The sequence below is a fragment of the Malaclemys terrapin genome, chromosome 17 (assembly GCF_027887155.1).
Source record: "Malaclemys terrapin pileata isolate rMalTer1 chromosome 17, rMalTer1.hap1, whole genome shotgun sequence".
Classification (NCBI taxonomy): domain Eukaryota; kingdom Metazoa; phylum Chordata; order Testudines; family Emydidae; genus Malaclemys; species Malaclemys terrapin.
In genome coordinates, this window is record NC_071521.1 from 15,317,579 (window position 1) to 15,339,714 (window position 22,136).

At 46.1% G+C, this 22,136-nt stretch overlaps 1 protein-coding gene across 1 annotated transcript in view; it reads left to right on the forward strand.

Moving 5' to 3' along the window:
* Positions 1–22,136, forward strand: part of BRINP1 (BMP/retinoic acid inducible neural specific 1) — a 94,437-nt gene that overhangs the window by 51,456 nt on the left and 20,845 nt on the right. Inside the window, exons 3-5 of the mRNA XM_054007965.1 lie at positions 8,021–8,211; positions 16,925–17,094; positions 18,461–18,566. Of these exons, the coding sequence (XP_053863940.1) occupies positions 8,021–8,211; positions 16,925–17,094; positions 18,461–18,566 (467 nt within the window). The remainder of the gene's footprint in view (positions 1–8,020; positions 8,212–16,924; positions 17,095–18,460; positions 18,567–22,136) is intronic.

The window sequence follows — 22,136 nt, forward strand, 5'->3', positions numbered from 1 at the left end:
TCCCAAACCAAGCACAGCAGGGCTTTCTTCAGCTAAGCAACAACACGAGATGGCTCACCCCAGCCCAACCCAAACCAACGGTCTGAAATATGGGTCATTTAACAGAGGAAAAGGTGCCCCACACCCCCCACCCTTTCTCAAGACCATTTCCCACTAACAAACACAACCCCCAGTACTACCTTACTGCACATCCCTTTTATAGTGTGCTGGGCAAGGCTGGGTGTATAATTGATTAATTAATTGCTCCCAACTGCCCCAACCCTGCTCACACATGCAAAGCCCAGCAATCAGGGTAGGCAACTGTTCATTCCTCTTGCAGAAGCAGATAGTTCACTCTGCCTTCTGCACAGGGCCTGTACTTCCTATCATAGAATCTCAGGGTGGAAGGGACCTCAGGAGGTCATCTAGTCCAACTCCCTGCTCAAAGCAAGACCAGTCCCCAACTAAATCATCCCAGCCAGGGCTTTGTCAAGCCTGACCTTAAAAACCTCTATGGATAGAGATTCCACCACCTCCCTAGGTAACCCATTCCAGTGCTTCACCATCCTCCTAGTGAAATAGTTTTTCCTAATATCCAACCTAAACCTCCCCCACTGCAACTTGAGACCATTGCCATTATCACTATGGGATAGCTTTCTGTACTGCCTGTGATCCTGCTGCCCTTTTTAGGTTCTCTGCATTTGCACACCTATAGTGAAATCCTGGCTCCACTGAGGCCAATGGGAAATTTGCCATTGAGTTCAGTGGGGGACTGGATTTCACTCCTGGATGTCAGTGAGGGTATGACTTTTTTTTCTTTACAGCTGAAATGACCAAAGTGATTCATGTAAAGAGGTGCTTGTGGGGCTTTGTGTGCACAGTCTGTTAGCTTGCATTTTGCATGCACTGCAATCCTAGTGCAAGGAGCATTGAAAAGCTTGCCTTTAACCTCCTTGTGCCTCAGTTTTTCCACCTGCAAAATGGGTATTATAATATCTCTCTGCCATCACAAGGATACCATAAGACTTAGCTGGTTAATAAAGTATCAGAGGGGTAGCCGTGTTAGTCTGAATCTGTGAAAGCAACAGAGGGTCCTGTGGCACCTTTAAGACTAACAGAAGTATTGGGAGCATAAGCTTTCGTGGGTAAGAACCTCACTTCTTGTGATCCTCAGATGAAGGGCACTTGTGATGGCTAAAATATCATGACGATAATAATCTATTCATAAAAATACACATCTTAAAGATTAAGAGAAACAAATACAGGAGACTATACATTCATATAGATTCAGCTATAAGCAACTCTGTCCCACACCCTAACCTCACAAAATCCCCCCTCCACTTCCTGAGCACAAGAACAGGATGGGGTCAATATAGCTTTCCCAAAGGAAGTGGTTTGAGTTTCATTAGACTGATTTCTCAGCTTCTGGGGTGTTTTTGTTGTGGTTTGTTTGGGGATTTCTTGGTGGTAACTAAATGCTGGTGTGCATTTGCATCACCTCTTCCTCGCGTGGATAGAAAAATAAATCCAGCACCTTTCCATTAGCAGAACTCCAGCAGATTCTGCTTCACGCTCTTCTGGAGCTTGATCACTGCTGCCTAGTCATCCCATGAGAACTGCGATTCTTGAGATACAGCTGAATGCTGGTCTTAAAGGGACCTTATTACAGCTGTCATCTGCCTCTGTCCACTCTTAACTGCACTGGGCTGTATCAGCCTTTCACATCATTTGAGTCAGTAGGAAAAACATAGGCAGCGGTGTGGCCTGATGAATAGTGCAATGAGCTGGCTATGAAGAGATGTATGTAGGTTCTATTCCTGTCTCCACCATGTCTGTGTTATGTAGAACAAATGGTTTCATCGCTCTGTGCCTCAGTTTCCCCATCAAATAGACTTCATGAGTCTTTTTCCATTGATTTGAAGTGGCTTGATTTTTCAGAAAGTTCTGAGCACCTATGCTTGGAAATCAAGCTCCTTTCAGGTGTGTCATGTTACTAACCCAAAAATGGAGACAGCCACAAACATGCAAACTTTTGAAATATCAGGGCTCTGAAAGAAAAACTGATTTTTGCTGAGGTGTAGTTTTGGACTGATAAATTGGGGGAATGTCAAGTTTTCTTTGCTAAAGAGAGGACTGTGTTGGGAGTGAAACTGGGCCGGCGCCCAATGGAGGAGGAGAATTCCATTTTGTGGTAACTTTTTTGCAAGGTTTCAAAATTTGGGTTTTGTTTCATATTGGAACAATCCCGGAAACCTTTCAAACATTTCCCCCCAAATGGAATTGTATCAAAACACCCATTTTTGGATCAAAATCTGGGCTTTTCGATTCCCATAGGTGTGTAGCGCCTGGTGCCTAGGGGGTTGGCCTGGCATGGGGGAACCTCTGACTCAAGTCAAACTTTTTTCATTCCAGATCACTCCAGAATGATGCTGCAAACAGCTGAATGGCTGTTAGCAGTAATGGGAACTATTTGCAAAAATTATCCAGTGTGGACAAGGATATGGTGAAGGTTGGAGTTAGAAAGGGTAAATCCAGTGCTGCTGGGGATGAAAGGTGCACAAAGAATATCACATAAAAACATGAGGGGATGAGTTGACAAGTTTAAATAGCCCAGAAGGCGATCTCACTATGACCAGATCCCTGTGGTCAGAGAGAATGGATTCCAGCAAAATTTGCCAGATCCGGGTGCTGTAATTCAGTGTACCTTTGCTGACGTCAGAGGAGCTTTGACAGGTTTGCACCACCTGAGGATCTGGCATCCCCCAGAGCTAAACGAAATGTGTTCCAGCAGATTGATCCATTTTCTGCCACACGGCCTAGCACCTTCTGCTCTTCCTGTTTTCTTTCTCAAACAAAAAAGAGGACGCCGCCAAGTGACAACACATTTTAACTCACTTTTAAAGTCGTGCAGCCGAATTTCCAAAAACAGCTTCTGATTCTCACTGTCTCACAATGTTTGGGTGCCCAGTTTAGGACACTGCATGGCCCCTGGTTTTCAGGGGGGCTGAGCACCCCGCCATGGACATCAGATGGACTATGGTACTCAGCACTTTTTTCGGTCAGGCCTATTGAATGTGTCTCAAATTGGGAACCCCCCCAAAATGGAGACACACAAAATCAGTGGCTGCTTTGAAAACATGCGGCCCTCTGTCCTGAGAGTTTTGCCGTTGTCTTCAGTTGGAGGAAGATTCAGCATCCTTGAAGAAGATTTGAGCATCTGGAACCCACAGTCTATCTTATGACTTATACAGCCCCCATTTTTGAGAGCTTCGCAGTCATCAGTGGACTTTACCCCTGTGAAGTAGGGGGGAAATGATCCCCATTTTACTGATAAGAAACTGAACCACAGAGTAGATTACATGACTTAGTCAAGGTCACACTAGAAATCTGAGCTGGGAACCAAACCCTTGTCTTCTGCCGCTCATCCTAATGCCCTATCCACTAAATCATCTTTCCTACCCTCCCTAGGCTTTGGCTCAATAAAAATGTATTCCACTTTCTTCTCTCTTTTTTTTTTAAATTGATCTTTCCATCACCCAATAATTAGGTCTCACTCATAAACAGAGGGAGGCTCGCTCGCTGTCCAAACAGACAGCACTAGACTCGGAGTCATGCTTGTTTGATTGTGTTTTAATTTAGTGCTGGAACAATCCACTTACCGAGGTACTCTCAAGGTCACACAAGATCTACCCAACTTTGAAGTCATTTATTTCTCAGCACTGTTTGCAAAATCCATGTTGTTCTTGGCATTCCCCCCCCCCCTCAAAACAAATGCTGTTTTCCACAAAATATCAGTGAGAGAAAAACAAAACAACAACAAAAATGCTTCCTAACAGTGACATCCAAGAGACGGTGGAAGAATTGCCCAGGGAAATAGGAGGACTTGCTGCTTGAAACACTTAAGACTAGACTAGACAGGGCTAGAGAACACACCACTGGCGGGGGGCAATCCTCTCTTGGCCAGGGTTAATGGGGGATAGACTAGATAATTTAGTGTGTGGGGGGGGAGGAAAGTAGGGGGGTTACTTCAAAGGCTTATAATTCTGTGGCAGCAGCCAGCCCTCACGTGCAGCCTTGCCCTGCAGAACACCCCAAGGGTAACAGAGTGCTGTTTACTGCCCTGATCAGTAGCTCTAACATCCGTCTAGCCAGTTAGCTGTCATGTATCTGTCTGTCTCTCTCACTGGCAAGTGAACTCCAGCTATCATGTCTGATCACTTTTGGCTTGCACTGTTTTTCTTTTTAAACGTTGCTCTGGAATTAGATTTTTTCTTGGTGCGCTAACCTGAGCTGTATTGCGTATCTAATCCAGAGGCTATGGGCTGAATGGTCAAAGAAGACAAGGGGTATGTCTGCACTGCAGTTATAAACCCATGGCTGGCCCGTGCCAGCTGACTTGAGATCGCAGCACTTGGGCTGCGGGGCTGTTTCACAGCTGTGTAGATGTCTGGGCTCGGGCTGGAGGCTGGGCTGTAGGACCCGACAAGGTTCTAGAACTCTTCTGAGAACTTAATTCCCTCGTGCCCCTTTAAAAATCTCAGCCTTTAATGGCCTAATGCTGTCATGGACGGGGGAGAGGCCGTGCTGCAGAGGAAATCCCTAGACAAACTGCTCAGCCTGGATTTGTCCTGGGTATTTCAGGGAGGGGCAGCTGGAAAAGCACCTCTACCACCCTTTGAAAGGGGGCAGGGAGACCTCTCACTCTGTGTCAGGCCAGCTCAGTGCCATGGTCCTGCTGCGATCCTGCCCCTCACCAGAGCCTTTGGGGGTATCTAGTGCCTGCAGCAATCTCAAGGAGTCTTGCACTCAGGAGCCAGGAGGACTATGCATGTATCCAGCCCCGGATCGGGGGGGAGGCCGGGGAGGGAAAGAGTGGTCTTGTGTAAAGACACTGGACTGGGACACAGGAGACCTCGGGGTGTATTCCTGGTTGTGCCACAGACTCTGTGAGCGACCTTGGGCAACTCAATGAGACTCTCTGTGCCTCAGTTCCCCATCTGTCCTATGGGGCTGATAATACTTCCTATACCTCAGGGCTGCCATGAGGATGCAGGCAGGAATGCTTGTGAGGTGCTTGGACACTGTGGAGACGGGGAGGGAGGCAGATAAGCACCTCCGTAGCGGTCTCTCGCCTACGCATGCAGAACTATACAATCCGGCTCTTAGAAAGTCAGACCTTTGGAGCAGGGTATTTGGCTCATTCCTTTGATCACATTAATGTCACCCAGTAAATAAGAACAGCAACGCTGAGGTGTTGGGGGGCACAGGAGGCTGGCTGGTAATTGCAAGTCCTGGGGCTTGGGGTTGTGTGGGAGGGGCACGGGCTGACAGCTCATCGGCTGTGGGCAGCATGCAGCAGCTGGTGGCTTTTAAGCCGTGCTTTACAAGGAGAGGGGGAGTGAGCAAGCTGGAAGGGAGGCGGGGAAGTTCAACCTGGCTATGGCGACAGCTCCAAAAGGAGTGACTCTGCCCTTAGCCCACGTGGCTGGGCCTCGTTGCTGGAGCATATGTTGTGCATGGCATCCCCTGGTTGTCCTGCAAGGCCCATAGGCAGCAGTATCCCCGGGGAGGAGGAGAGTGAGGTGGGGAAGCGGCTTCGTTAGCGTGGTACTTCTGGGCTTCATTCGGAACCTTTCTGCTCTGTTTCTTTAACATATTCAGTCCTGCTCCTTGGTTGCTGCATTTCATTCTGGTTTGAAACCACAGCCCCCAAGGTCTGCACTGAACTTGTTTCTCCGCTTATGTCCTTTGGTCGCAAGGGGGTTTGAAGATGGAGAATTTAATTTGCTCCGACGGCCTCTCCTTTTCAGATGCCTCTCCCCAGATAGAGATGTACGTGCCCTTGGATTCTTCTATCTGTAGAGACTCAGTGGGAGCTCTGTGTGATGTCCCCGGTCTGTGCTTTCAACTCTGCCTCCCTCCTCAGCATTTTTCCCTTTTGTTTTTCCCCTGGAGGGAATGTACCACTAACGAGTGTTGAGACTGTCCCCAGCGACTCCCTCCATCTCTCTGACACACAATGTGGACTGCTCACTCATTAGTGCTAGCTCAGAAGGGGTGAATCTATCTATCTATCTATCTATCTATCTCATCTCCAGACACTCCCTCTATCTATCTATCTATCTATCTATCTATCTATCTATCTATCTATCTATCTATCTATTCCCATACACCCCCACCCCTCTCTCTATCTATCGTTACTGGGGCAAGGATGGATAGATAGAGTGAAAGTCCTTTCACTGAAAATATTATGCCACCAGTCTTGGTCCTTACTGGCTCTCCACTCCCTTTCCCCCATCAGGCATTAGCGTCTCTTTAACATGGACTCACAACACTGTTCCATGGCCTTGCTAGTTCGGTCTGCCCCGTTGAGTTATACTTAAGCTACCCTTGAAAAGAACCCAGTTGCATCAACTAGTGCAGTCTCATGTCGTGAGTGGCATTAGCTGCACGAGACATCTTGCATTTCCATCGCAGGCTCCAGGGGCCTGCTCCAAAACTCACTGATGTTAGTGGGGTCAGATCAGGCACCACATTCACAGCACATCACACCAATATGGCACTGTGAGCGCCATGAACACCTGAGGCTTGTACTCTATGCAGTATGAGCATGTGACAGCCATACTTTGTGCTCCATGCAATGAACACCTGTGCATTTCTGGGGGCTATTCAAGGTACTCGTTATTTGGAAATAGTTTTGGAACCAAGAATCTGACTCCCAATGTGTCCCATCATAGGCATAACTGATCCATTGGGTTGTTCTCGTTACTGGTTGCTGGGAGGAAACACTCCAAGACTGGTGGCAGAATATTTTCAGTGAAAGGACCGTGTTTCTGGGATCTGCTCTTTCCATAGCCTGAGTGTAGTGAGTTTTAGGGCACACTGTCAATGGAATTTTTGGTTAGGTTTTTGAAAGTCTGAGGATTAACAAGTGGGAATTAGCTCTGGAGTTTGCATTTGAAGTTAAAAGGCTGGTATGTTGCTGATATTATTGCTGTAAGTCACCCTGGTGAGTTATGATGGGACCCAGTCAAAATAAACACATGCGTAATTACATTCATTAAAATAATCTAAAAGGCAGCAAGGCCCTGTGGCTAGAGAACCAGACTGGGAGGCAAGAGCCCCAGGTCTGATCACGGCTTTGCCGCTGAGTGCACTAAATCATCTCCCGGCACGTCAGTTGCTCCACCTGTACAGGGGGATGCCAATACTTATTGAGATAGAAAATGCCCCGTATTGTTATTCCTATTATTTAAATGAATGTTTGATCTGATTTACTGGAATAAATGAACGAAAAGGAACAGCAGCTTGTGACTCAATTGGACATGGCTTAAGATAGTGCTGTGCGTATTGCAGGAGCGTTGTAAATACTGGTTTTCTTCTTAGGCCTTCTCCAAGATTTTGCAAAAGAGGCTAGTAATGTCAAGTGCCTCGGTTTTTGGTTGCCCAACCTGACATACCTTAAAGGGGCCTGATTTTCAGAGGGCAGGTGCTGAGCAGCTTCTGTCCATGTTGTTGGTCAAGGATCACATTCCCCTGCACTCCGGGGGCTGGAAAATCAGGACATCATGAGCAAGCTTGTGCTCTCCAACTTTTTAGCTGGGTTTTGCGCAGTCAGAGAGTTTAGATAGGATGGAAACACATGGACATGGGAATTGCCAGACTGGATCAGAACCAAGAGCTGTCTGCTCCAGTATCCTGTTGCTAAGAACGGCCCAAGCCAGCTGCTTTAGAGGAAGGTGCAGGAGCCCTGCGGTAGGCAGATGTGGGGCAGCCATACTTCCGGAAACTCATCTGAAATGTACCTCTGAACTTGTTGAGGTTCCCCCAGCACCAGCTCAGACCCTGCTCCTGCATTGTGCAGTAACGTCTTGCTTCTCCTCTTCTTCCTCCCCCTCCTCAGAGCCTCACCTGTGTATCTATGTGGGGATGTCCTCCAGTATTTTCCCCTTTGCCTTCACCTTTCCCCTTCCTTGGTGGTTCTCCCCTCCTGTCCAGACTTAGTGCCTCACCTGTGTTGTGTTCCTGTGTTGTCGCATAGGGAGTTTGCCCGTTGGAAGGTGAGGAACACAGCCATCGAACGGAGGGACCTGGTCCGCAATCCAGTGCCCCTGATGCCTGAATTCCAGAGAAGCATCCGCTTGCTGGGCAGGAGACCCACCACGCAACAGTTCATTGATACCATCATCAAAAAGTACGGCACCCACATCCTCATCTCTGCCACCCTTGGAGGTAGGTGGCCACCGGGGTATTTTCTTACACAGTCACTGGGACGGTGGGGAGAGGGGATGAAGCATGCTCTTCCAGCTCTGTGTCACTTTGAATGTAAGAGAGACAAGGTGGGCGAGGTAAATATCTTTTATTGGACCAACTTCTGTTGGTGGAAGGTGCAAGTGTTTGAGCTACCCAGAGCCTTTCTTCAGGCCCGAGGAAGGATGTAGGTCGGTTGGTATGGTGATGAGTCAGGGTCGTCACATTTCCCCCACCCGAAGCCCTCATCCCTGACAATATACATGTGTCCACACACCTGCTGAGGGCTCAGGTGGAAGGCCTTGGAAATATTTTGCAGCCCTAGTGGTGCCCGAAGTTAAATTGAGTAGCGCAAGTGCTCTCGGCTGAGGCAAACCCACTGTCATTGCTCCCCCTGGTGCTAGGACAAGGCATTGCAAGGGGTTCTTCCACTGCAGCATCCCCTTATTCATCATTCTGGTTCTGCAACCGTCTGCAGCTTCTGTGGCCCGGCCCTCCAGCCAGGTCACCTTTCAGCTCAGCCCCCGTCCGGGGGTAACAGAAAAGTCCAAACAGAAAACTCAGAGTCTAATGGCCTTTATGCCAGGCCTTTGGCCCCCATCTGGATGAATGGACTATAAGGTGGATAGAAAGCTGGCTAGATTATCGGGCTCAACGGATAGTGATCAATGGCTCCATGTCTAGCTGGCAGCCGGTATCAAGTGGAGTGCCCCAAGGGTCGGTCCTGGGGCCGGTTTTGTTAAACATCTTCATTAATGATCTGGATGATGGGATGGATTGCACCCTCAGCAAGTTCGCGGATGACACTAAGCTGGGGGGGGAGAGATAGATACACTGGAGGGTAGGGAGAGGGTCCAGTGTGACCTAGACAAATTGGAGGATTGGGCCAAAAGAAATCTGATGAGGTTCAACAAGGACAAGTGCAGAGTCCTGCACTTAGGAAGGAAGAATCCCATGCACCACCACAGGCTGGGGACCAACTGGCTAAGCAGCAGTTCTGCAGAAAAGGACCTGGGTATTACAGTGGACAAGAAGCTGGATATGAGTCAGCAGTGTGCCCTTGTTGCCAAGAAGGCTAATGGCCTATTGGGCTGCATTAGTAGGAGCATTGGTAGCAGATCAAGGGAAGTGATTATTCCCCTCTATTCGGCACTGGTGAAGTCATATCTGGAGTATTATGTCCAGTTTCTGCCCCCACTTCCTGCCCCCCAGTACACAAAGGATATGGACAAATTGGAGAGAGTCCAGCGGAGGGCAACAAAAATGATTAGGAGGCTGGGGCACATGACTTATGAGGAGAGGCTGAGGGAACTGGGGTTATTTAGTCTGCAGAAGAGAAGAGTGAGGGGGGATTTGATAGCAGCCTTCAATTACCTGAGGGGGGATTCCAAAGAGGATGGAGCTCCGCCGTTCTCAGTGGTGGCAGATGACAGAACAAAGAGCAATGGGGGAGGTCTAGGTTGGATATTAGGAAAAAACTATTTCACTAGGAGGGTGGTGAAGCACTGGAATGGGCTACCTAGGGAGGTGGTGGAATCTCCTTCCTTAGAGGTTTTTAAGGCCTGGCTTGACAAAGCCCTGGGTGGGATGATTTAGTTGGGGTTGGTCCTGCTTTGAGCAGGGTGTTGGACTAGATGACCTCCTGAGGTCTCTTCCAACCCAAATCTTCTATAATTCTATGATCTGGGCATACCTATCTTTGTTCTTTCAGTCCTGAAGCCTGTAGGAGGACTGACCTCTCCTCTTGGTTTTCCAGCCGAGGGACACCATGTTAGCCAGCTAAGGATTGATCCTTCTAATCCCTCACTGCTTCCTTGGGATGCTCCTATTTTGTCCTTAGCTCTTTCAGGACTGTCTCCACTACTCTCACTCCATCTCCTCCTACAGCTTCCTCCCTGCCCACCGCTGTGGCATGACTTCCAGGCCACTGCCAGTCTCTCTGGCAGCAGAGGGATTGTAATTCAGAACGTCCCCTCCCTCTCTCTTTAAGGCCCGACTCCCCCAGCTCTCCTCCCTGGAGCGAGGGTGGTAACTTAGGCGGGTTGTGGAGCTTTAGCAAGTTTCTCCTTCACCGGGCCCCTTCCTCCAATTAGTCCTCAGGGTCAGCAGCCCAGCCGTCTCCTGTTGCTGTCTGCCATGCTATGAAGGAGAAGGCAGCATATATGCTGATCCCCTTCCTAAAGTTCATCCCAATTGGCTGGGAACAAGGGGAGCCCTGGCTCCACCCACCCTGCAAAGCTCCTGTCACAAGCCCTTAAAGAAACAATAATTGGATTTCCTCCCAAAATAGTACTTACTTCTAGGACCACTTCCTTTCCACCAGTATCTCCTATTTCCTAGGCCCTTATATATATCAGACCTCCCAAGATCTTAAAAGGCAATGCCACATGATGGGGGTGAACTGAGCCCTATGTCTTAGTACTTTTAACAGGACAGAGTACTCCGTGTGGCCTTAGGTCCTGCTATGTGTGAGAGACTCACAGTCTGACCCTGAGTATGCAAATACCATTATCTGAGTATGTGAGTTTTAAGATAGGGTGACCAGATGTCCCGATTTTATAGGGACAGTCCTGATTTTGGGGTCTTTTTCTTATACAAGCTCCTATTACCCCCAACTCCTGTCCCGATTTTTCACATTTGCTCTCTGGTCACCCTAGTTTTAAGACGATGTGGACATGCTGCAGTTTTGAGAGGGTGCATATGGGCATGTGTGTGTGATGCCTGTGTGATGATAATCATTCCAGATTAAATATGTTAAAGCCAAACTCCAAATAAGTGCACAGGCAACATTTGAAAGAACCATGTGAATTGGATATTCTGCCTAGGTGATTTTCTCTCTTGGAATAGATAGAATAGCAGCGTGGCTGGTATAGTGCCTATAATACCAGTCCCCCCTAACCTTCACACCCTGCCTTGTTTCTTGAAACCAGATGCTCTCTCTCTCTCTGAAACAAACTCAATACAGAAGGAAAACAATCTTCTCCCACAGGGAAAACTCACTGGACTTGGAAAAATCTTGGAGTGCTCTATGAAGTAGCATATCAAGGCATTAGGCAGGGATGGAGACAATGATGGGGGACAGAGAGTGGCCTGAACTGGATACAACAGTGAAAGGAAAAAATATGGGCCATATTTAAAAAAAAAAGAATAATAATTAAATTCAGTGCAAAATATATACCCAGGGACTGCAGACAGGTCCCGGTATGGGCAGCATACGCCAGGAGATCAATAAGATGGAGAACTGCAGGTGCAGTCACCAATTTGCATGCCCGGTTACTGGAGCTGGGTAGAAAATTTCAAATATTTTGAAAATTAAAAAGTGGAAGTACATTTCTCATGGACATTTTTTGCTTCTGTTTGTCTTTTTACCGCTTGTAGCTATTATCCGTTTTGTACAGAGAGTTAAATAGCATGTATGGCATGTATCAGTAGTTGCACTGAGAATACTGCAGTGACAAAGAAGGCATCTTATCTTAACGTTTTGTGCTGCTGCTCATCATATTATCTTAGCACTGTCCACATAAAATAGACTGGCAATAGCAAAATCCTTAGTGAAATTCCTAGGATTTCTGGCTCTTGTTTCTCTGGGGGCTATGGAAAGCTCTTTAAACATACTGTAAATGATCAGCTATGTAGACAAGATTAGATTGATTTGCATCCCTGCCTGCATATATTTCATGCACAACGTAGGTGCCAGATCCTCAGATGGGCTAAACTGGTGTAGGTCCATTGAAGTCATGTGGTCCTAGCCATTACTGAATGCAGCCCTAAAAGAACCCTTAGTCCAAAACTGCCGGTTCAATGCATCCAATCAAATTCCACCACCTCAATCACATGAAATGTTCCAATACAGCAAAGTGATTAAGTGATTTGCTGGGTAGAGATGATGTGTTGAATCAGGGCCTAAAATAACTCTGTACAGAGAGAGCTCATTTCTGTTGAGGAAACATCTCCTTGGAACCATAGAATATCAGCGTTGGAAGGGACCTCAGGAGGTCATCTAGTCCAACCCCCTGCTCAAAGTAGGACCAATCCCCAGATAGATTTTTACCCCAGTTCCCTAAATGGCCCCCCTCAAGGATTGAGCTCACAATTCTGGGGTTAGCAGGCCAATGCTCAAACCACTGAGCTATCCCTCCCCCCAGGATAGTTCAGTGGTACACAGGGCAAGGCAGTGAAGGAAGAAACCATGGAAGTGAATGGAGTTTTATTTGTGGTTTTATTTTTCTTTCCATTGGCAGCCTTTTTCTCTTCCACGTCCCTGGAAATTCCAAATAACAAAGACCTTCAACGGTGAAATATATTTTTAATTTCACCCGGGCGAGGTTGTGAATTATTCACAGTGGCTTGTTCCGTCTCCTGTTTTTACAACGCAACATTTTTAAATATGCAGAAGCTTGTAACGAGAGCTGGTGTTGGACAGAAGTGCGAAGTGTTCAATCAGCCCAGAGCAGTGGGGTTGGGGCAGGCAGGGCAAGAGGAATGAAGGATTCATCTTGCCAATGACCGTGATGAAGATGAAGGAGCTTTAGACCTGCCACACAGTGTGCATTGTGCACGGAGGGGGACATGTTCCGCTCAGAGTTTGCAGGCTAATCCAGATCCCTGTGACCTCAAGTCGATCGTTGCTTAGGAGTCGCTTTAAGACCTTGGACCACATAAAAAAGCAGCTACCCAGAGAATTGTGCTTTTTATTAATTCAAATCTCAGCCTGACATTTAACCAGCTACAGAACGAGAGACAAATGTGCAAGACTACCTGTTTGCGTAGCAGCTGTTGGGAGGGGCTCAAGGAGGTCTGAGAGATGGAGCAGACCATCCTGCGTCCAGCACTGTTGCTGCCTAGACACCTTCCACAAGAGGAGGATTTCTGATGCCTTCCTGTTGCCGAACAGCTGGTTTCCCCCAGAGCCCGATAGAGAGCCAGCCCTGCTCCAGTTTAGTTCTGACAAAGGGATTGGTGCAGGGTCATTTCTAGGGCATCCACGCTCAGGGATGGAGTACACAGAGCCGAGAGCTAATTTGCAGGGAAAGCCCTGAAGGGAAGACAACTTTGAACATAGCATTCGCTTAATAAACAAGAAATTAAGACTTAATAATGCAGCAAAAGTCTATTAACCCCTCTTGATCTATGGGCTGCTTTCGCTGGCTCTCTTTCCATGGGGATGTTGGGCTTTTCCCAGTCTTAGGCACATGCACACAGCGTGGGTTTCAAGCAGCGGTCTCTCCCTGCCCTCTCATCTCACATCTCAGGAACGGGGCTTGTCTCCCAGGATGTGCATTGAATGAAGCACAGAGAGGTTTCTCTTTTTTTCCCCCTCATCCTCCCTGTGGTGAGACTGAAACACTTTGGAGGGGCAAACAACGGCTTCTTTGGGAATAGAACACAGATCTCCAGGTGCCATAAAAGCTTTGGGTTCTCCAACTACTGCCTAGGTGCTAGCTTCAAATACCCTACTTACATGCCGGTCTGGAACCCTTGTTCCTATCCCTCAGCCCTGTCAATGTAGATTCCATTTGTGGATCAGTATTTAACATCCTAGCACCTTTGGTTACTGCCCAGTAGCTTTACCAGGTGGGGATTAAACCAGGACGTTTTGCTTTCTGCCAGGTCTCCACGGCTGTGTCTACACGACGAGCTAGGGGTGTGAGTCCCCAACTCATGTACACATATTTGTGCTATCTCCTGAGAGTTAGCATGAATACAAGTAGCAGGGTAGCCGTGGTAGTATGGGGAGCGGCAGCAGAGGCATGGCTGAGCCGTGTCAAGTACAAAAGTGCCTGAAATCAGTGGATATATACTCAGCATGGCTTGGTCGTTCCTCCACTGCCGCTCCCCACGCTTCTGGAGCTACACTGGATGTCTATATTCACACTACCTTGATGACAGCAGTGCCGGGGCAGGTCTACACTTAGAACGCTGGTGCAGCTGCGCCACGGTAGCACTTCAGTGAAGACGCTATTACGGGAGAGCTTCTCCCGGCCACGTAGTTAATTCACCTCCATGAGAGGCGGTAACTCTGTTGCAGGGAGAAGCCCTCCCATCAACATAGCCCTGTCTACACCGGGGTTAGGCCGATAGAACTACATCGCTCGGGGGGGATGGGGGAGGATTTTTCACACTCCTGATCATTATATTTATCCCAGTGCAAGTTCATAGTGTACAAGAGCATCCCCAGTTCAAAGCGTTGTCCCAGCTCAGCATTCCACTAGTGATTGTTGAGCCAGGGACTGACAAAGGCCTTGATCTTTCTGCCTAGGAAGCAAAAACAAGGTGTGGGCTTTGCACAAGAACCCAAGGGAGTTTCCAAATCCCACTAGAACTCAACAGGAGCTGGGTGTCTAACTGCCATCCGGGAGATACCCGTCCAGGGCTTCCAGGTGCCACGTTCTGCTAGGTACAGTAGTCTAGTCTGAAATGGACACAGAAGACCACCTTGATCTCTGGTGCAACTCCACTGAGTTCAGTACAGTACATCAAGGATACATTTGGCCCAAGTTACAGCCTTTATTGCCTATTAATCACATTTCCCCACAAGCACCTTTGCATTTTCTCCCAAGCTTTCCCCCTCATACAGAGGCACTCCCTGTAAACGTCCACAAAGTCACTACTTTATCTTCCTTCAAAGCTCTCCTGAAAACTCACCTGCGTTGTGACGCCGGCAAAACACTTGACAGCAGCTAAGCAGCTGGTGTGCTGTGACCGCTGCTTATCATGTTAATCACATTCGTCTCATTACCTTGTGCTTCCCCCATCTGTTTGTTGTATCCACCTGTTGTCTCCCATCATATGCTTAGATTGTAAACCCTTTGGGGCAGGAAACATCTTCTCTGTTATGTATGTGTACAAGGCCTAACATGGTGAAGCCTTGATCCCCAGCTTGGGCCTCTAGGCATCCCTGTCAACAGATTAATTGTTGATTATTATTAATTATTATTGTTGTTCTTATTTAGAGCTGGTCAGAATCTGGGTTGTTTTTTTTCCCATGGAAAATTTTGAGGAAAACGATGTTTTTAGTCAGAATTTTCCGTAGAAAATTTTGACATCCTGGCAAAAAATCAAAATATTTTGATTTGAAAATGCCACAGCTTGCCTCAAGGGAGTTGTAGTTGGGTGCTGGAAGCTCCCATTTTCTGTGGCTTAGATTGGGTTCCCTGGTCAGACTGTTTGCCATGATGCACCAGAGTCTTCCCTCTTGGTGTGTCGTGGGAGACCCTGGCCATGGTGCATCATGGGATATGTGGGTCAGCTAAGGAGTCTGGCCCATCGAGGAGAATAAGGCCGTGGGGAAACTGAACTACAATTCCCATTAGGCACCACAGTAGTCTTGCCAAATCAAAATATTCTGGGGTTTGGTTTTTAAATAAAAAATGTGGAGACACATTTCATATAATTTTTTTAATTTTTCAAATCAAAGTTTGTCACAGAAAGTGTCTGCTTTCCACAGAAAAAAAATCAGTTTTTTCCCTTAAAATAATCAAATGTCCCTATAGTAAAATATTTATCCATCAAAACGGTAGTGATGCAATTTTTTTCATACAACCCTAGTATTATAATGATCATCAGCAGCATAAATATCAATTCATCTGTTGGATACACAGGTTGGATTAAGGCAGGTGCTACTTACTTCCACCCTAATTAAACTTTGATTCTTCTCTTAAAGCTAACTACATAAAAATGGCACCTTCTGCTCCGTGTGTACATTCAAAATCAGATTTCCTGACCTCAGTGAGGAAAATGTGTTGGTTTTGTCTGTCACTCCTTTGAGTCTTGCAATGCTAGCAGAACTCAGAGAAAGTCAGCTGGGTTGTATTCTGGCTCAGACATCATGAATAGATGTTTTTAACAATAAACTGTGGTTATAAACTTTGTTCTGTCTTCTTTTCATCTTTCTTTTCTTTTCATTCAGAATGTTCTATTGTTCATTAACGTTTGTTGCCTCTTGGGGCTCGAACGTCTGTACTTCCTGATTCTCTGTCATTTCCAGGGCAGCAGTGCTCTTGTTAATACCGGGCCTGATTTCCCCGCACTCCCTTGTCCTGTTCAACACCTTATCCCTTTTTTCTTGTACCCACACAACACGCATCACCTGTGCTCTCCAGGACTGTAGGAAGAGCAAGTGGTTGTTTATGCTACTTCTCTTTGCTTTTCTTCTGCTTGTCATCTCATCCCTCCTACTCCCCATTCTTCTCAACCACTCATCTTGCATAGCTACTGGATGCCAGATGACACTCGTTTACCCTTTAAACACAGATCCATTCACTCATGAGCTAAATGTAACTTAAACCATCATTTATGCCATTGAATTAAGAAAAGAAACTTCCAGGAGCGTTGCATCTTCTTCCACCAAGTCTAAATATTGGCCCCATCACTCCAAATGTACCCCCAAAATGACAGGCCTTGTTGGTATTGTTCTGTATAATGGGCTAGTTTCTCAGTTGGTTTAAATCAGCATGGTCTTTAGTGAAGTTATTCCAATTTACAGCAGCTGGGGATCTGCACCATTGGCCTCAATGGAACTATACTAAGATTTTGAATCTGGCCCATTGTACAGAAGAATGGGACTGGATTTGTTGCACAAGGCATCTCCAGGGGGGCAGAGTTTGGACTGCACAGGTTCAGCGTGTGATACCATCGGTACCTGTGTGGTAGCAGCAAACCTTCCAATGTAGCAATCTGTTTCCTTTCACTGCAGGGGAGGAGGCCTTGACCATGTACATGGACAAAAGCCGGCTTGACAGGAAGTCAGGAAACGCCACCCAAAGCGTTGAGGCGCTGCACCAGCTTGCTTCCTCCTACTTTGTAGACCGCGATGGCACCATGAGGAGACTCCATGAGATCCAGATCTCTACCGGAGCAATCAAGGTATTGCCTCTGTTGCTATGGAGATTCCAGGGAGAGACATGGCCTGGGGAATGACAGCCATTCCAATGCAATAGTGATGCCAGTCAGGGCTTGGCCTTTAATATGGTATTGTCGCTGGGTAGGCACCAGCCATTCCAACGTGGCATTCGTCCCAGGAAAAGGCAAGTTATTGCCCTGTGGTACAGATGTTAGATGGGAAAAGTCATTCTTTTGTGTCCCTCATTTTGGGTAGGCACAGACCATTCCGGCGTGAAAGTGATTTTTGTGAAAGGGACACGCAGTGTGGCATTGATGTTAAAGAGATCATGGTCCTTGCCGTGTAGCAGTGGTATTGGGGAGGGCCTGGCCACGGCAGGTCAGCAGCGACAATGGAAATGGGCAAGCAGTTATACAAGGGTGGAGTGAGGCTGCCACTGCAGGTCTTCCTGCAGCAGGTATTAGTACAGTTTCTACTGAACAGCTCTCAGGTGAATTGATTACAAGGGAATGAGAAAAGCCCACAATGAGGCTTTACAAAGGCTTCCGGTTAGAGATAGAGAGCTGGAGGGGGAGCGGGGGAAGCTACTGGGAGGAGGATACAAAGGAAATGAAAATGGATCCACAAACAACGGCCTCCTCCTTTGAAAGCACTCAGTCTCCATTGGGGAAGGATTCCATTGTCAGGGAACGTGCTGCAGGGAAGGCAGTCGGGATGGAGACATCACTCTTAGCCATCACACTGAAAGGCTCCGGCTTGTGTTATTGTTCTGTGATGTCTCCTGGCCCAGCCTATTCCCTCAAGGATGGGAAACTGGATTGAGATATTGAAGCCCTGACAGCACATAACCACTCTTTGTGAACTCAGAAAGGGCAGGTCTCCTCGGCAGCTAGATACCAACAATAACAACAGCTACGCTACACGCAGCGGGAAGATTTTCTGTGTCTCCATCTATCCGTAGTATGTGCTTGTGTGGTGGGGGGCAGGACGTCGTTCACCATATCTGTTTCTCAATCCATGTGCTCTAGATTTCCATGGAGAGAAAACGGGATAATTCCTCTCCTGGCTTCTGGTCTAAGCCAGCAGAGATCCCCCCTGGATCAGCCTGCAGGCCTCCCCTCACCAGGCCCAGATTCAGATGCAATAACATAAAACAAGGGACAGTTTGCAGCTGGACAGGGTCTGGGAGGTGGATCTTCTTTCAAGTTTGCATTTCTAACCTGGTCATTGGGGATATTTGGCTCTTACCCACGTCATGTAGGTTGTATTTTCGTGAGGGTGGGATGGATGTGGGTGTCTGTCAGCCAGTGGAGATGTCAGGGACTGGACCGTCCTGGAAATGCCGCAAACAAATGGCATGTTTCCTTTTTTTTTTGCACCCTGCTCTAGGTAACAGAAACTCGGACTGGCCCCCTGGGCTGTAACAGCTACGACAATCTGGACTCTGTGAGTTCTGTCCTTCTGCAAAGCACTGAGAGCAAACTCCACCTGCAAGGTAGGAAACAGAAGAAAGGAATGAGTGAATGTCGGGGGGGTGGGAGGGAAGGAATGACAAGAGGAAATTAAAGCTCATACCCTCCTCCTCCTCCTTCTTCTTCCTTTTCTGGTGTTTGTTACACTCACTTGCCTTGTCTTCAGTTACATTGTAAGCTCCTTCGAGCAGGGACAGTGTCTTCTTATTTATATGTACAGTGCCTAGCACAATGGGACCAGAACTGCAAAGGCATTCAGGTGCCTAAAGATGTAATTAGGAACAGAGTGGAATTTCCAAAAGTGCCTACATAATGTAGGTGCCTGAATCCCATTGGCTTTCAATGGGAGTTAGGCACCTAACCTGCTCAGATGTTTTGGTAAATCCTACATAGGTGCCTAGATGCAGCTTTACGTGCCTAGAGGCCTTTGCCATTTTGGCCCTGAGTCCTCTGCGTGCTACTGCAGTTCAAATAGTAGTAAACAGTAACAATGGTTGAAACAGGGAGAAGGAGAAACAGAGAGGGACTAAGAGTGGGGGAGAGAGAGAGCGAGAAAGATATTTATGGCAGGGCTATGGACCTGACCCAAAGCCCACTGAGGTCAATGGGAGTTTTTCCTCTGATTTTACTGGCCTTTGGATTGGTCCCTATATCATTACACCAGTGCTCTATGATTTGTATTGGCTCCTATTGGTTTTCAGGCAGAGTTTAAGGTTTTAACCTATGTAAACTTGACCTTGCCATGCTCTCTGCTTGTCTGAAGTAGTCTGAGTCTGTTGGCATCCAGGACAAGCTGTGAGGTGCAACTACTTTTTTTTGGCAGGGGGGGAAGAGGGGCTTGGGAAATGAGAGAGAACTGAATGAGGGTGGAATATTATGCCTTTTGAGATTCATTTTTTGATTAGTATCTTGATTACAAGGGTGAATCTATGCTGCTGGGTTTGTTATTCATATTGACTGTGTTCTAAAACAAACCCAAAGGCACCAGAGAATAAATGGGCATGATGCTTTTTTATTGTTGTTTATACATCAACGTAAAGAAATACCAACATATCCAATGATATTTAAGTAACATACTGGCCAAATGTCCCCTTGTCCCTCTCTGGTGGCTGATCAGAGGTGTGTCAGTCAGCTACAGCTGCTACCTAGTATACCTAATCCTTTAGTTCAAGTCATAGACACCTGTATTTTGGAACTGGAGGTCATGGGCCAAGTACATTAATTAACGTAATGACCAGTCCTGGTTCCACTGAAGTCAACAGGAGTCTTTGCATTGACTTCAATGGAGCAGGAAATGTATTGTGCATGAACTTTGTTGTGATTATACTCAATGTTTAACAAAATAGGAAATAGGAATTTTAACAGTTCACTTTGTCCAATTTTTATATAGATTTAAATTTTAAATTTTGCAGAAGACAGGCTATATTATGTTTTTGGTTTTCAGTGTAAATTGGCAATGTTTTAATTTTAGTGAAACATGGGATGTTTCATGGAAATTGGGTTTCATTTATTAGGTCATATCGTGGATTTTTTTTAAAAAAATGTTTTTTTTTTTAAATAATAGTCATGTTGCTTTAAATGTATTGGTGATCACTGAAATGTACCTTCCCATAATTTATATAGATAGTAATATATAATGTAGGGCTTCTTATATATACTATAAGAATGATCACTAATCAAAACCCTTTAGATAGATAGATAGATAGATAGATCTAAGGACCTGATCCAAAGACTGGATGAATGGAAAGGCTCCCATTGAGTTCAAAGGACTTGGGATCAGGCGCCAATGAACAATAATGCTTAAAGTCATCCAAGGTTATTAAGAATGGGATTTTCAAAGACATTGGCTGAAAACCAATGGGTGCATATTGTCCTCTGGCTCTTTTGAAAATACCAGGGAAGGGGTTATCCTAGATTTTTGTAAGTAATATCCTCTAGATTTACAATAAGGTCTTAGGTTTGACCTATTACTCTGATTTCATGATAATGTGGCCAATCTTCAGATATGTATACCTGCAGCAGATACCTCTGTTGTATAATAAATTATGGTTGATTAGGATATGTATGACCAATCAAGGGAAGGGAAAGAGGGAAGCCTTGCATTGCTATTAGAGCTGGCCAAGAATTTATCATCAAAGTGTTCTGTTGTTGTTGTTGTTGTTGTTTTATGGAAACTGAGGTTTCCACAAAATCTTGTTGTTTTCATTTTTTGATTTTCCCAAAGGAAAATAGAAAGGAAATATCTCATTTTGACATTTCCAATTCATAGTTATTGGGAACTTTATATTCAATTTAAAAAAAAATATTTCAAATGTTAGTTCTTATGTGGGCCCAAAGAAAAGGAATATCATAATTTCCAGTATGGCACAAATTCCGATTTTTGCCTTTCACTTGTTCAGAGTTAGGGTTAGCTATGATGGGAGGAGAGCTTCCAAGTGGGGTTTGAAGGGACAATGCAACCAGGGGAAATAAAGGCAGAAACAGAATGTCAGTGAAAGAGCATTTGGAAATGGGAACTTCATCATGGCTTTCATGGAGCTGACTCAATGGAAGGGGGGAGAGAGTGAACAAAGAAAGAGTAAGAGAGAGAGAGAGAAAATAAAGAGCAAAGGGAAAGAGAGGAGGACACAGTGTGTGAGAGGGAAGGGGGAAGGAATAGAAAGAAAGTTTCCCCTTACCACTCCTTCAGCCAGTCCCCATGATTATCAGGATCTGAATCAGTCTCTGTCAGAAAAGAATGGGGATGGTGGGAGTTTGTCGGGCTGAGAAATTCAGAAAACTGCACCCTTTCTGACCATCCCGGTAGTCACTGCTATTCAGAAAGCCAAGGTTGAACAGCACCATGGAGCTAAAAAGAGAAAGCCAAAGAGCAAGAGAAACAGTGGAAGTGGGGGGCACCTGGAAAGATGCGCGCTATGTAGCGTCTTGTCGCCCGGAACAGTCTCCGCGCAATTTCAGTAAAAAGGCATTTAAAAATATATATATATTAGGAACAAAATGAATCCTAACAATGCTGTTGGTCCATTACTAGATGTAGATGGTAGAATTATCAGTAATAATGCAGAAAAATCAGAAGTGTTCAATAAATATTTCTATTCTGTATTTGGGGAAAACAGCTGATGTAGTCTCATTATCTGGTGATGACAACATGCTTTCCGTTCCATTAGTAGCTCTGGAGGATGTTAAGCAGAAGCTACTAAAGTTAGACATTTTTAAATCAGCAGGTCCAGAGAACTTGGATCCAAGAGTTTTAAAAGAGCTGGCTGAGGAACTCACTGGACTGATAATGTTGATTTTTAATACATCTTGGAGCACTGGGGAAGTTTCAGAAGACTGGAAGAAAGCTATGTTGTGCCAATTTTTAAAAAGGGTAAACAGGATGACCCAGGTAATTATAGGCCTGTCAGCCTGACATTGATCTCTGGCAAGATAATGGAGTGGCTGATATGGGACTCAATTAGTAAAGAACTAAAAGGAGGGCAATGTAATTAATGCAAATCAACGTGGGGTAATGGAAAATAGAACCTGTCAAATTAACTTGATATATTTGTTTGATGAGTTACATGTTTGGTTGATAAAGGTAATAGTGTTGA